This window comes from Triturus cristatus, chromosome 9 (genome assembly GCF_964204655.1).
Source record: "Triturus cristatus chromosome 9, aTriCri1.1, whole genome shotgun sequence".
Taxonomy (NCBI): Eukaryota; Metazoa; Chordata; class Amphibia; order Caudata; family Salamandridae; genus Triturus; species Triturus cristatus.
In genome coordinates, this window is record NC_140592.1 from 28,651,330 (window position 1) to 28,667,915 (window position 16,586).

At 43.5% G+C, this 16,586-nt stretch overlaps 1 protein-coding gene across 1 annotated transcript in view; it reads left to right on the forward strand.

Moving 5' to 3' along the window:
* LOC146797303 (IgGFc-binding protein-like) overlaps positions 1-16,586 on the forward strand; it is a 230,153-nt gene that overhangs the window by 9,920 nt on the left and 203,647 nt on the right. The window contains exon 2 of the mRNA XM_085627587.1: positions 2,535-3,737. Within this exon, the coding sequence (XP_085483713.1) occupies positions 2,535-3,737 (1,203 nt within the window). The remainder of the gene's footprint in view (positions 1-2,534; positions 3,738-16,586) is intronic.

Sequence of the window (16,586 nt, forward strand, 5' to 3'; positions counted from 1 at the left end):
CGTAGACTTTACCTTTAATCAACTTGGAGCAAAGACCAATAGTTGCCCAAAAGTACCCCACCAAATCTATCCTGCTTCCCTTGAAAGCAGTGGTAATGACAACGAGTCTCACTTGAAGGTAAGCAATGCCTAGGAGGCGTGACACATGTGTAAGCGGCTCGCTAAGGCAATGGTCACATGAGCTAAGAGACACGCTCTGGCCCAGGCAGAGAGAGGCGCTTAGGCTCGCAAGGGCAGCAGGGACAAGCGCATAAATGTGCATGAGATTCCAGCATAGACAAGGCTCGCTAACAGAGCACAGCACAATGTGCTCAAGCCAGTAAGGACCCACTGCCACACAGTAAGCATATGAGTAATTACCATTACCGTTTGACAGGAACCCACACTTGAAGGCCTCGCATATTACCCAGATCACCCAAAACTAATAAAATATTGTGCTCCTTCCTCCATAAAGAATCTCCTGGGCTCAATCTCCTTAACAGACAGCTCTTCACAATGCAGATGCTGCCACGCAGGGTTCTTCATAACCACTCGTTGCCAAATTTGTAGTGAGACAGACACCAACATCTGCGATGTAAAACCATTTAAGGTTTATTGAAACACAGCAGGAATACAAGTTATAAGTACAAGTTGATGCCCCTAAAAAAGGAAACCACACGAAACCTATGTTTGTTTTTGTGACATATATAACGGAAGTGATATCTAGTAGGGTCACAATTGATGAATCTTTGATTTGGTGGTTTTCTTTGTTTCAATAGGACTTATATGTTCTTTCTCTTTTTTGTTCCCAATCCTATGTTTTATGCTGCTTATCTCATTGCATTTGTAAATGCTTTTTTAAAAAGTGGTAGTTGTTTATGAATATTTGATAATTATTTTTGTACTGTATCGTGTGACATTGTCATTGCCTCATAAATAGCTACACGACAATGTCTATTGTTTGATATTTGTGATTATCGATGAATTTTTTAATAAATTTGTACAATTTATAATTTGTTGTCTCCCTTTTGACCATATTCCTGTTGTCCATTCTCATCCTACGAATGTAAGTTGTTTGTTGAGTGTAGTGCACTGTTGCCAAGGAGTCTATTCTTTTGTGAATAAGTACAAAGAGCCCAGAAGACACAATCAGTCCCCAACCACTTCTCTGGCTGTCCCATTAGTGAGTTCTCTTTCAGAACACTTCTATGTCACAAGAGAACCTTAAGCTTGTCACCAGCCTAACTAAGTAAAAACACAGACCACATTTAGCTCTACACCACTCATACAACTATACCACATGCCTACTGCTTCCTTCAAGCACATGTTTCTGCTGGTCATGCTCAAGCTGCCAGGGCACAGCTCCCAGGGCAAGTTAGATCCCAGTCATCAGCTCCAAGTTCAGATTTGGGGATGATGTCTACTTTTAAGAACCATTGTGCGGGACTGTTGAGACACATCACCATGTGATAGTGCTAGAAGTAATGCATCTGTTGTGCTTGAGTGCTACATACATTATGCACATTGAGACATGGGCCATGGTTCATATATAGATATTACATTTTTGGACCAGGGTTATTATTTGATTACTCTGTGCGCACATTGAGCAGTACAACATGCACCTATATCATCCCACGTCTGGGTATCACATTCTTCTTTCTGTGGTGTCAATAGTGCATGAACCTTCTTTTACCACTAACACAAATGGGTATATTTACTGAGATTTTGCACAGTGCTTCCATCAAAAACGTGCCACAAAGCGGCACAAAGTGTTTTTTTCCAATTTACTTTCCAGAGCAAAACTTATTTTGCATTGGAAATTATGCCTGAAAGTAACACAAAGCTGTGTCTAGTAGTGTTTTTCATTTCTTAGCATCAAAGGGGTGCTCCATGGGCTGTACATGGCCGTAGCCATGCCGTCACCCATGGTTTCTGTCATAAATAAAACGATCAACTAAAAGAAATCAGACAGGATTTTGCAGCAACAAATAGCGCATTTTTTAAATAGGCGCTATCAATGTAAAATGCTTTTTTTTCCCCTTTGAATTCTCACTTTGCATGTGGGCTACAATGTACAACACAGATACAAAGTAGGAAAAGTTTTAAAGTTAGTCTAAGATTAGTATTTAATACTGGAAGGGAACCCTTTCAGTTCAAAACCTATGCTAGACTCAGGCAGACACCTTGCACTATGATGAAAAGGTGTGCGCGGCAGCATTAGAGAGAGAGCAGGATAGTACCACATCTCTGTAGATATGGCGCTGTCCTTCTCTCTCCATGCTGTGCAACGCAGCATTCTTGGTTGCTGAGCTGTGTTGCTTGAGCCTTCAGTAAACATACCCTATAGTCTTCAATTGTGCAATAGTAGGGCTAATGGGCCACAGGGCACACGAAAAGCGAGAAGACGAACTGTGCCTAAAACCAATGATCTACTTGCAGTTATGCTCATGTTATCATTATGCACCTTTTTGTCAAGAAACAAACAGTTCATACTGCTAGGTCTCACATTAAAAATTGTTATTTTTCATTTTCTTGCTTTCTTTGTGAATTCATAGGAAGAACTTTTATTGTGGCCTTCACTGAAAGTCTTGTCGTTGATGCCCGCCTTGTACTACAGCTGAGCAGTTATGATGAGCCGTGCATGGTTCAGGTCACAGTCCCCTCTCCACACTACAATGAGACTGTGCTCTTGGCGAAGGACAGCACAACGGAGGTGGTCCTACCTAGAGAATACATGCTGAAGGCGGGTGAAAAATCAAGGAAGCTAGTGATGGTGAGCTCAGATGCAGATATGTCCGTCATTGCATTTAACACAGGTCCCGGCACTGCTGATGCTTTCTCCTGCCTCTCCCAACAAGACTTGGGCACAGAGTACTTTGTTTTCACTTCCGCAAGTGGTCAAGGAAACCATTTTGCTGTTGGAAATGGCCAAGATGTTGAGACTCAGGTCAACATTACAGTGTCCGGCTCCTTGGTCGTTGATGAAATCAGGTATCAAGACAAACAGATGGTCACCATCACCCTGGCTCCACAAGAGGTCATTCTGCTCAATGACCCCAATGACCTGACTGGTACCAGAGTTGTTTCTTCAGCACCTGTGGCTGTTTTCAGTGGTAATAAATGTTACGATTCGCCGGTCAGCTATTGTGACATTGTAATCGAACAGCTATATCCTGTGAAAAGTTGGGGGCAACAATTTGCTGTGTTCCCCCTGATAACTAAAGATATGAAAGACCGCGTTATTATCATCACTGCAAGACCAAACACCACAGTGGATCTTCTTACTGAAGGCACCACTCTACAGTACCACCTTCAGCCTGGGTCTCAGGTGCGACTGGACTTACAAACCGGGATGCTTGTGAATGCGACCGAGCCAATCATGGTTGGATATCTCTTCCAGGGGGGCACCATTCCATTAGTATCCCTATCCGATCCTTTCATAACGACTGTTCCACCCAACAGCTTCTCCAGGAGATACTACAAGTTTGTTACCCAAGAAACTTATTACAACTACCTATTTATCGTGTCTCACTCATCCTCCTTGTCATCCGATTTTCTGCTCGACCACAGACCACTGAGTGATTATGTACAGAACGTGCGGAACCTGGAAGGATTCACTGGTTGGGAGGTGAATTTGGGAAAAATTGGTGGGCAACATGAAATTTCCCATCAGTCGGAGACATTTGGAATTTACGTATATGGAGTTGAATATGAGATATCTTATGGATATTCACTGGGCCAAGCAAACTCGCTTTCAGGTATTGAACATTTTATTTTTAAATTGTCAATTTCTTTAATTTCTGATGAAGTTTGATCTGTGTAAATATTGTGTTTGTATGCATGTATGTATGTGCATTTGTAAAGCACAAAGCTATCTAGAAAGCAAAAGAGTGCTGAATCTAGGTCAGAGCCCGCACTATGATTCAGGATGTTTTACAAGAAGCAGAATGTAGCGGGAGGTGATGCCATCATTTTAAGATGTAGTGTTCGTTGAAGAGATACAACTTCATGTTCTTTATTTAAGAAGTTTGGGCTATTTTGATGCTGATATAGAATCCATTCCAGATCCTGAGAGCATAGAAGGGGAAGGCCTGTCATTTGGTTTTCTCATTTTACAGGTTTTTGATTCTAAGAGATGATGTCTTGTCTTCTGCCTGTCAGCCTGATGTGATGATTTTTCAGCCAGGCAAACAGGAGCACTATTCTGGTGTCTTCCTATGGGATCGCATGGCCTTGATCTTATGTTTTTTTTATTTCAGCTTTTACAGCACACTAATCACCCGTAAGGGTATCCTGGAGCAGGTGTGTGAGGCCAGCCCTAAAGGATTCATTCGAAAAGCAAGGTCTTTAGCTTCTTGCAAAAGTCAAGAAGAGAGGAGGAAGTTCTGATTTCTTCTGGGAGGTAGTTCCAAGCTTTAGGAGCCAGAAGAGAAGGTGCGCCCTCCCTGCTCTACTTTTGTGTATGCGTGGGGTGTGTGCTAGTGAGTGACCGGTAGAGTAGAGGTATCTGGTTGGTGGAAATGAAAGCGGCTATTCCGGTAGGCCCAACCTGTGTTGTGGAGAGCGTTGTAGATGTGTGTGAGGGGTTTGAACTATGTGCTTGTGTATCGGGAGCCAATGGAGTTCCCTAAGGTGTGGTGTGATGTGGGCTCAACCTGGGAGGTTGAGGGCTAGTCTGGCAGCTGCATTTTGGACAGTCTGCAGCCTTCCTGTGAGCTGGTTGGTTACCCTGCATACAGGGTGTTCCCATAGTCTAGCGTGTTGGTGATGAAGGCTTGGATGATCGATTTCCTGGTGTTAATGACTATGAGGGCTTCAGGGCCTGGGATCCAATGTAGTTCCTTCAGATTTATGATGCTGTGGTTGAACTTCTCCAGGCCTTTGATCCTGTCAAGGTACTTCTGGGTCAGATCTTGGACTGAAGTCAGATTCATAGAGGAAATCTTGTAATGCTTCAGGAGGAGAGTTGGTATGATGGTGAATTAGTTTCCTTTGCAAGTAGAGGGTGATGTTGAGGGTAAAGCCAAGAGATTTTCCGTTGGATGTTAGCTGGTGGATGAAGCTTTACAGGTTGATTCCAGACTGCCAATGATGAATTTGTGGTTGTTGGTTCCTGTTGATAACAAGGAGGAATTCTTCGTTGGTAAGATTGTGTTTTAGGTAGGGGAAAGTCATCCTGATCAGAAAGACTGAGGTACGTTTTGAGTTGCCACGTGTCACAATCAATCACTTTTTTCACATAGAGTTTTGTGTCATTAGTGTATTTTGTGGATCTTGAGGCAGCAATCGTGAGTAGGGTGCTAAGGGGTTGACTGTAGAAATTAAAATAATAGCGACACAGTGGAATCCTGGAGGAGATTGGGAGGATCTGGGATCTTAAGGTTGCCATCTGCATGAATTGTTGGTGGCTGGTGAGGTACGAGTTTCACTGCTGCAGAACTGTTTCTATGTGTCTTTCCAGTGCATGTATCAGTGATTGGTTGAGTGAATCAAAGATAGTGGAGAGGTCAAGAAGGATCTGGAGGCAAGGGTCATTCTTTTTTGTGATCAGGAGTACTTTGTTAGCTATGTGAAAATTCCCAGTCTCTGTGCTTCAGTGCGGGCTGAAGCGGTTTTCATATTTTTAAAATAGGGTGTTCTTGTTTATCTAGTTTTGGAGTGGATTGGAGACTTCTTTCTAGCTGTTCACTTGTATTTTACAGGATGGTGGTTTATATGTGGAGGATTGTGTTGATATCTATTGTTGGCTGACAGGGGACAATGAGTCTGATGAGGTTTTCTTGAAGTGATTCAGTGGGGAGTTATTGGAGCACCGATACGTTTGCTTTTCTCATTGAGGCTGTCCTTGGTAGTTTGCTGTGGTTTGAGACAGGGTGTGGGGTATGGTGAGATAGTTGGCCAGTCAAGAGGTGGAGTGACATTTCATTGCATTGAAGGAGAGGCTGTTAAGATGAGGCAGCGGATTTTGCCTTTGGTGTTGGTAAGTATGGTGACATGTTGCTAGATGTTCAGGATATTAAGAAGATTGAGGAGCTGTTTCAATTCGTCTCCAGGGAGGTTGAAGTCTCATAGGAACCTATGATTTTTATTTTGAAGGGAAACAGAGGCAATGAGGTCTGAGATTTCCTCTGTGAAGTCCTTGTGTCTCTGCACATAGTGTTGTCTGCGATGGTGTGAATGGGAAGTGTCGGGTGAGGAGCTCAAGTGAACTTACCGTCTTGTGTGTCTGTTCTGCACATTGGACATTTTAGCTGCTGGAACAGGAATGCCTACTATGTGTGTGAATGTTATTGTGACCCATGTTTCTATGATGGCGAGTTTCCAGGTTATGTTGTGCAATATTTCCTGCAATGTCAGGACTGCAGATAGTACATTCATGGGTTTGAGTCAAAAGGCTTGTTCTGTAGGTGCTATGCGTGTGTTTGCAAGAGGGATGTTAATGAGTGTTTGAATGATCTGGGTTTGTGTTGGGTGTGGGGAGGGTGGTGTGTTTTGGGTAATGCATATAGTGAAATTTGTTTTCCCGAGGAATAGGGGCGATGGGCCTCAGGAATTCCTGCTCTACTAGGCCCAAACAGGAGATGCCCTTTCTTTTGCAATTTTAGGCTAAGCCAATTGTACGAAGCACATCTTGGGATTGAGGAATTGAAAGACCAAGATGAGGTGGAAAAATCAGAGCTGCCTCTGATTGTTTGAGGAGGTCACCTTAAGGTCACAAAACCTACCTCTGAGCCTGCTGAAACATTGCTTCTTTGTGGTGACAAGGGAGGTCGGCCATTGGTGGATAGCCAAGTGAAAGTACAGATATTGCTAATGACTTGATTCCTACCTAGCTAGAAAAACGATATGGCCCCTTCTAAGGTCTGGTGAGGCAGCATTACTTCCTTTATCTTCAGTCTTATATTTGTTTTTTATATTAACTTCAAATACCGGGGGGGGGGCTAGAGGGCGCCAAGCAAGATGGCTGCACTTGCGTGAGGCTCTTGCTGCTCGGGCTATCATCCGCCAAATATCCTCCTCATCTCCTGCCTATTCATGCTACAAAGGACACTAGCCTTTCACTGCATCTACAGAGCTCCCAGCAACGTCCGGAACACTCTAGATTCAGACCCTCCGCTCCACGGCCGCATGGCCTAAAATGGCGGCCGCCACGACTCTGTGAGCTGGCTGATGCACCGCCGCTGGCAGAGCGGACCTCCCAGCTACCACCATAAGATCACGACAGGACGCCACTGCCGCTGAAGCAACTAACCTCCTGCAAACCAGTTCCCGTCTGCCTGCTGCATGCACTTGTAGGGAGTGCCTACCACAAGGTCTGCTGGGCACAGCGCTCAGCACCCAGCTACACCTCACCCAGGCGCTGCAACCCAGCACCCCAGCTTAAATCCAACACTCCAACCTGCCACCCTAAACTTTTGCAGCACGGATGTGCTGCTCTGTATGTCGTGCCGCACCAGCTCTACCTGAGGCACACTCACTGGTCTGCCCTGATCCATTCAGTTTATAGCGGTGACTGCTGTGGATTGACTCCACTCACCTATCTGCCCCGCCGGACATACATCCTGCTACAAGCGGAGCTGAGGGGAAGCCTTGCGCGCCATTCGCGCTACTCACCAACACTCCCTGAACACCCTTACAAAGCATCTCTGCCCAACTTATCCCCCCCTAAATGCAACGGACCCAATGCAGTGGACACCCCCCGCCTCTGTGGCTCCTGCCTCCAGCCTGGGTGGACCCGTAGAACCCCATCTCTAGCACGAGTGCCTGAATGCTACACGATTAACCACAGCTGTCCCGTGCTGAACCTCACCTCTACCTCAATACTTGTTCACCCCAACCACTGCAATACAGGCAACTGAACTGATCGCTGAGACCTCAGCTGAACCACTCCGACTAAGCCTGCTGCTGTCTTTACACCTGAAGTGGCCGATATACAGTGACTAGCGACACCTACCATACTGGGCGGCGTCCTCACCATTCACAACGCTGCCGTTGCATAGGGGAGGGATGCTGCCTGCTTCCTGTTCCTGCCGGAGGCAGGAGAGCAAGAGCAGGCGCCGAGCAGGACTGGTGCTGAGAAAACGTGGACCCGGCCGGCGGGCAAATACATTTTTTCTTTATAATATTATTAACCCCTCCTCCTCCCCGCATTACCCCCTGCCCGCCACCTGTGAGTAATGCCAGCCGCAACTGCTGATGACCTCTTTTGGGACCTTCACAGACCCCACCACTCACAAGAGAGCGTGATGCAGAGAAGCGACCTAAACCTCATGCTGCCAGCAGTGGATGGGTAAGTGCATTGGTAGACAGGGCTTCTAAGGGGTGGAGTGAGATGACGTGAATAATAATATTATCCAATTGAAGTGCAGTTGTCGTGTGGCAGTGCAAATTCTGCAGTAAATAAAAGTACCTTGCTGGATAATACCCAGTGATGACTAGCAGCTCACGCAAAGGTCGAACACTATGTCGTGTGCTCACTGTGCCGTAAGACTCCTGCTGCACCTCACTGACGGCAAAGCAGTACGGAGTTGCATGTTCGCTCATTCAGAGAGGATATGGCCTAGCAGATCACGGTGAAACCGCCCCTACTGGAGTCAGCACCAAGAGTGATTTGCATTCAATTGTTACATTTGGTTGGTCTGTAGTAGCAAAGTGAGCAAAAATCAGTGAACTGGAATGTAGCAAAGAGTAATTACCAATCACTGGGAACAAAATGAGAATTAGAACAGTCACTTTGTTGATCGTATCACTAGCGGTTGCCTGATGCACTTTTTTAGTGTCTTTCAGAGCAATCAACCTGGCCTGGCAAAGAGGAAAATAAAGAGTGCACGCCGTTAAACTATAGATACCAGCAGGATCCAGAGCCTAAGTGGAGCAGGCATCAGCTGGAGGGGGATAGACCACGGAAAGCCCTCCTACCATGTACAGGCAAGATTGAGAGCCCGAGGAAGACCAGACATCCTTTGGAGGGGGATAGACCATGCAAAGCCCTCCTACCATATACAGGCAGGATCAAGAGCCCAAGTGGAGCAGGCATCGGTTGCAGGGGGATAGGCCATGCAAAGCCCTCCTTCCGTATACAGGCAAGATTGAGAGCATGAGTAAGAACAGGCGTCCTTTGGATGGAATGAACCATGTGTTTGAGTCTTCCCTTTGCTCTCCATGCATGCTACTTAGTCCTCTATCATTGGCCTCCTCTAAATCTGCCCTAATGCCTCATTCCTTGCTGTCCCTCCTTAGCTGAAACTGACCAATCTCTAATCTAGCCCTCCTCCAGTACCACTCACCAGGTGGTAAAGCTGGCATAAAAGGGTTAGGACCATTGTCAAAGAAAGTTTATAACTTCTTCACTCTAAATCCTTGTTTGCGTGGATAAGAAGATGGTACAACATAAAGTAAAAAATACATGCACTTTACCTAAAAAATCAAATTATTTTTAATGTGTTTGTTTTCTTACTCATTGCTGTCACACCTTTTAAGTTTATGGAAAAACACTCTGCTCGTCCTGCTAGCCTTGCTCCTGTAGAAAATGGATCAGATCCAGAATCCTAAAGACCAGCTTATACCTTGTTGGTCTAACAGCTCAACCACCTACAATCACCACATAGATGTCTTCTTCATCCTTCCAAGTAACACTGAGTTAATTTTCCTTCTTTGGGTAATTGCAGGTGAATTCTGAGCAAAATAATGCAGATGCGCCAGAATGATCATTTTTGAAGGTTAAAAATAAGATAAAGAGGTTTAAACATCCTATGCAGCTGCCTCCGAGTGATGCTTTCTTTGCCCTCAAGGATGAATCCCATTCTACGTTTCATAAGTGCGCAAACGTCTGAGCTTGTACTTGGGTGGTGAAGCTTGTCCAGAAATTGGATTTTTAATCACTTTAATTTTCATTTGCTGACCTCCCCAGTGAGGCATTCATAGGAATGCTTATTTTGTACAAACTCTGATTGTGTTGTGAAAGTTTACCTCAAGCCTCACAATCTAAAGTGGATTCTAGAATGTACCATACTTCATACAGTGTAAAGTGGACACTGGAAGCAGCAGGACAATGAGAGTCTGTAATGCTTCTACGGTTTATGCAGAGCAAGGTAGGGGGACTGTGAACTGATGAACAGAGAGGGATTTTTTGTGGTGTGCAGAGAGGGAATGTGTGTATGGAGAGTGACACATTAAATTGAGACTTTCACTAATGCTATGTCTTGTGTCTTTGCAGCACTCACTGCAACATGGAACATCTGGAATATTTTAGAAGTGCATCCCTACAATTATCAACCACATCTATCATCGTTCTGGGAGAGAAAGGGTAAGTGACAGAGAATATCAGTGGATAGATGTGAACCGCATGGCTCAGTATTTCTTTGGCTCCACCTGCATGCTCTGTTGTTGTCCTTCAGGAATTAGTGTCTAAGATCCAACCTCATTTCATGCCCCCTGCTGCTCCTCACCCGTAACTGCGATGTCCAATCTGTAAACTACAGCGGCTCCATGACTGTCCTGTAATTCACCCGCTCTCACCACACTGACATCTCGTCTATCCTTCCTGGCCCTGTCTGGCTGGCTTTGTTACACCACGGTTCTTACCTGCGAGAACCTTTTGCTCCTTTTCTTTTTCCATCTTAACACTTTATAGCCAGACTTCTTGGCTTTGCCAGTGCATGTTGATCCAGTATCCATGTTACAGATGCATTGTGGAACCTTATTTATTATATGTGTTGTTATCCATCATTTTGAAGTGTAAATGAAAGTTTAGCTGATCGTAATCCATAAATGGCCTGTTTTGAAAAACAAACTATCCCTGCACCATTTTTGATAATCTGGCAATAAATTCCAGATGAAAATAACACTCCCATAATTTACATTTAAACATGTGTCAGAATGTATGCATTCATTTAACGCAAACAGAAAAATGGTGTGGCTCAGTTTGCCCCATGTCTAAATCTGCAGAAAAGAAGCACAAATTTGCCCTGGTTTCTTTTATTTGCATCAGTGCAAACGTCTGTGGTCTTTAGGACTTTTTGTTATTAGAAAGACAAGCTGAAATCATTCATATCACCGCCCCCTCCAAAACATATCAGGCCCTTCTCACCCTGCCACAGCTGCTCATAGCTGCCAAGATTCCCCTGGTTCAGAATTGAGCAGCTAATCTCGTCCATGCTGTTTGTTTCTTTGGATTCTAGGACTTATTTTCCTGATTTTATACAGCTAAACAAGGACTACAAGTCCTGGAATGAAAAGTAAAAATCCGGACTAGAGCAGATAGTCAGGCCTGGAACTGGTGAACCTTGTAAGGCAGGGACGGTCCTGTCAGCTCTGTTTTGCCGTGTCTACACTCCAGTAATATAAAGCTTGGTCCTAACGTGAGCATTGTGCGACTGAGCACTCTATAATGTTAATAATAATCCAGGAAAAATCTTAATACTTATTCTGTTTCTTACTTGTGAAAAAGGTGCAGGAGTTGTATCAAAAGCCAAATTGGTCACTATGTATTGAAATACAAGTAATGTAATTGTTCAGTGCACCAATTCTCTTTGGAGCATGATTAGCTAATATTTTTGTTCAAGTTACCAAAAAATGTAAAAGTTTTTTTTGTTTCATTATCCCTAACTGAAATGTATATTTATATATTTTCTTTTCTAGGTGACAGAGCATTTCTTTGAAAATATGTCTGCTTCCAGCACAAGCACTCAGCACAAATAAATAACGTTGCTATATTGATGCAAATTGGAGAACAAAAATAATGTTGTCAAGAAATAATGCTGCTGTCTAGATGTGATTTTGTGTTGCATCACTTCATTCTGTTTTATGCTGCCCAATCTAGCTGTATACTGTTCATACGCTTACTGACAGTTTGAATAAAAGTGAAAGCAGTGAAAATTGAGGTTGAGATTTTGAAGAACATTTATGATTAAACAAAGTGTTGTGCTTCCATTATGCCTGATCTTAGATTGTAAGAAGGTCCAAATGCTGGGCATAGGTCCCCGTGCCAACTAAGATGGTGTACATCGTGCACAAACTGTGCTATCAGAACAGAAGTGGGTACCGTTTCTGTGCATGGATATATGCAGTGAGCGGCTGCCATGAGTGACTTCTTCATGTGTAGTACTCTTTCCTAAACACTGCTAACAAGCACCTGGACCAGACGATTTATTGATCCCAGACATGTCGGAGGTTTTTGTGATGGCTGGGTAAGCAACATGAAGAGAAGCCCTAAGGACGAAGGGCCTGTTTTAGAGTTTGGCGCATTGGGGTTACTCCGTGACGGACGTGGTGGATATCCCATCCGCATATTGCAATGCCATTATATCTAGCCGAACTTATAATACCGCGGACGGGATATCCCTCACGTTTCTGACATAGTGACCTGTCCGCCAAGTTCTAAATCTACCCCTTAGTTTCACTTCTTTAAAATTTGTGCTGCTGAGAAAAAGCAAACTCGGCACACCCAGCAGATGCTGAGCTAGTGGTATTGGTTGGGTTTGCTGCCTCATCATTAGTAAGCATTGGCAAAGCTAATAGGCTTTGCCTTTATAAAGTGAGTACTGAGCGACAGGCTTTGGGAAAGCATAGTTAGAAAGTTAAAGAGATAAATTGATATATTGAAGGAAAAGCAAATTATTTTCTTTAAAGTATCTCAAAATTGAACATTGAGTTCAATATTGTCAATCTTTATAAATAACAGGGTTTATTTTTTTTAAAATTCACACAGAAAGCTCAGACCACAATTTAAATAGCCTATAACATGTGGTCCAGCTTCAAAATAACAGTGAGGACCAGTTGCAGGTAGTGAAAAGGACAACATCTGCCTGAGTAAGTGTCAGAGTTTAAAGGGTGTCATTAACTTTCCATCCAATGAGGAACGGAAACAAATACTCAAGTCTTTTTGTCTGTGCAACAGCCTAAGAAAGAGATTCATGGGACTTCGGGAAAAGACATTTCTATACTCAGTGCAAAAGTCATGGCCCTCTTCATACTAGGGCGAAAGAACTGCTCTGCATAATCGCAAGTATTGTTCTAGGCTCAGTTGCATAATTGTATTCACAACATATCGATTGTGTAAGGGACCCCAAGGCTATCTTTATGGTATAAAAGAACCATACCTACACTATAAAGGCAGAGGGGAAGCTTCAACGCTGACACTAGAAGCTGAGCTCCCGGCCTACAGAAGCTAAAACACGCAGTCGTCTGACATCCCTTGCGGGGTGTTCAACTCGGGACCATACAGGGTCCTTCGTTCTATCCCATCAGGTAATGGGGCTGGCGCTTTCCTTTTTTAAAATTTTTTTTTATTTGAAATCAGAGATATCATACAGATATTATCACATCTTTGACATTCAGTTGACAAAGAAAATATTTCTGCAGGTCAGAATACCAAAATGTTCTTTTGAGTTTCCATATATATACATAATTCTTTATTTATTTTTGTTTGCCAAAAATTCAGTGCATATTCCTTCTATGATTAAACATATCTATCCAGTCCCTGACCGCACCTTTTTTTCCATCCATATTGTAGGAGGTTCCCATATACTCTCGCCTTTCCTCCTGGCCCTTACCCCTTTACACTTATACAATGCAATTTCCTGGCGGCCGAGATATAGTAGTCTATAGAGCCATTGGGAATATGTAGGTGGCTCACTATCCTTCCAGGCTGTGGCAATCAATAAGCGTGCTATCATCATTATTAAAAACACAAAATCCCTCTCCCTGAAAGTTACATTTAATGGAGAATCAAAGCCTAAGAGCATCACTGTTGGGGTCATTTTAATCACTTTATTGAATACCTGAAACCAGAATTTTTCGATATCCTCTTTTAACAGGTTCAGCTTCTCACATGAAAAAAACATATGAATGACATCTTGGGCATTTATCATTTTGCCTCTTCCCCCACCCAAATAGGGCTTTGGATAGAAGAGGCAGATTAGAGACAGGACGCAGATTGTTAAGGTCGGTGGGGTCGGCAGTAGCATTTTTGAGGATGGGAGTGATTTGGCAAAGCTGGAGGGAAACAGGGACACGCCCTGTGGCCAAGGAGGAGTTGATGATGGTGGTCCAATAAGGTGCGATGATATGCTTTAAATCTTGAACAAGATTAGCGGGGAGAGGGTCCAAGCAATGAGAGGAGGGTTTAAGCTTAGTGATGATGTTGAGGACTTCACGCTCTGTAACTGGGGTGAAGTTAAGCCAAGATGCATTATTTTTTAGCAGTGTGCTGGTGAGGAAATGTTCGGGAGGGGAGACAGCGGGAGGGACATGAACAGGTCAGGCAGGGGCAAAGGTGCAAAAGAAGACTTGGATGGGAGGTCAGTGAGGGGTGAAGTGCACTGTGGTGGGAGGGATAAGGCAAAGGGTTGGTCAATCTTGGCGATTTTTTCGGAAAAGTAGGTAAAATTTCATCGCATCTTTCGATTGAGGCAAACAATTTGGGGAGGGACAGAAGCTGTTTGATTTTTGATAATGCTAAATAGTTCCCTGGGTCCTCTCACATCCCTGCCTTCGAGTATTGCTGAGGTTGCTTTCCACCCCTCCCCCTAATCCATAAAGACGCAGCAGCAGGTCTATATTTGCCTGGTATGACTCAGTGGCAAACTTGCTGATGCTGGTTTTGTTTCATCTATCGCCTTCCATATGTTTCATCAAAGCCCAGGTCATTATAAACAAAGGCAGCATTATGTTGCTGGGGGAGGGCCGGGCTACTGCACTCTTTCAGCAGTGTTTTCGGCTCGAGTGACTATAGAAATGTCTGTTCCCAGAGCCCCATGAATCACTTTCTTAGGCTGCTGCACAGACAAAACGACTTGAGTGTTTCCGTTCCTCATTGGATGGAAAGTTACTGGCACCTTTTAAATTCTGACACTTCCTCAGGCAGCTGTTGTTCTTTTCCCTGCCTACGAGTCCTCACTGTTACTTTGAAGCTGGACCACATGCAATAGGCTTTTTAAATTGTGGCCCGAGCATTCTGTGTGAATTTAAAAAAATAAACCATGTTATTTATAAAGATTGACAATATTGAACTCAATGTTCAGTTTCTAGATAGTTTAAGAAAATAATTTGCTTTTCCTTCAATATAACTTTTCTAACTAATCTTTCACAAAGCCAGTCGCTCAGTACTCACTTTATAAAAGAGAAGCCTATTTGCTTTGCCAATGCTTACTAATAATGAGGCAGCAAATCCGGCTAATACCACTAGCTCAGCACCTGCTGGGTGTGCAGAATTTGCTTTTTCTCCCCAGCACATATTTTAAAGAAGTGAAACTAAGGGGTAGATTTAGAGCTTGGTGGAAAGGTCACTGTCACAAACGTGAGGGATATCCCGTCCGCAGTATTATAAGTTCGACTGGATATAATGGCATTGTAATATGCGGATGGGATATCCACCACGTCCGTCACGGAGTAACCCCAATGCACCAAACTCTAAAACAGGCCTTGCATACTTAGGGCTTCTCTTCATGTTGCTTATCCAGGCATCACAAAAAACCTCGGTCATGTCTGGGACCAATAAAACTTCTGGTGCAGGTGTTTGTTAGCAGTGTTTAGGCAAGAGTACTACACATCAAGGAGTCGCTCATGGCAGCCACTCACTGCACAGAGCCATGCACAGAAACGGTAGCCCTCTTCTGGTATGAAAGCACAGTTTGTGCACTATGTAGACCATCTTAGTTGGGACAGGACCTACGCCCAGCATTTGGACCTTATTCCAATCTAAGATCAGGCACAATGGAAGCACCACACTTTGTTTATTCATAAATGTTCCTCCAAATCTCAACCTCAATTTCCACTGCTTTCACTTTTATTCAAAATGTCAGTGAGAGTATTAACAGTATACAGCTAGATTGGGCAGCATGGGACAGAATGAAGTGATGCAACACAAAATCACATCTAGACAGCAGCATTATTTTAATTTCCAATATGCATCTTGACAACATTATTTTTATTCTCCAATTTGCATCACTAGAGCAACGATATTTATTTGTGCTGCGTGCTTCCGCTGGAAGCAGACATACTTTCAAAGAAAAGCTCTATCATCTAGAAAAGAAAAATATATAAATATACATTTCAGTTAGGGTTATTATAACAGAAAAAACGTTTACATTTTTAGGTAATCTAAAGACCACGGACGTTTGCACTGATACAAATAAAACAATACAGGGCAAATGTGTGCTTCTTTTCTGCAGATTTAGACATGGGGCAAACTGATCCACACTATTTTGCAGTAATGAATGCATACACTCTGACAAGTTTTCCAAATGTAGAATATGGGAGTATATTACTTTGTTCTGTAATTTATTGCAAGATTATCTAAAACAGTGCAGGAATAGTTTGTTTTTTCAAAAAAGGCCAGTGAGAGGGCAGGTTTGATAAACAGGCAAGGAGGCTGAATATATTTTCCAAAAGGACGGTTTTTATTAGCAATAGTAGAAGTGGTAGGTTGTTCAGGATGTTTTTCTTCCTGCTCCTCTCTGGATTTGGCTGAGCTTGATGGGGATTCAGAGGTTGGTGTTCCCGGCTCCTCCTCTTCAGTATAAAGGTGTTCTCCCCGGAGGCTCATAAGAGAGGGAAAGAGGGAGCCGTCAGTTACTGTTCTATAAGATCAATTAGTACCAAATACC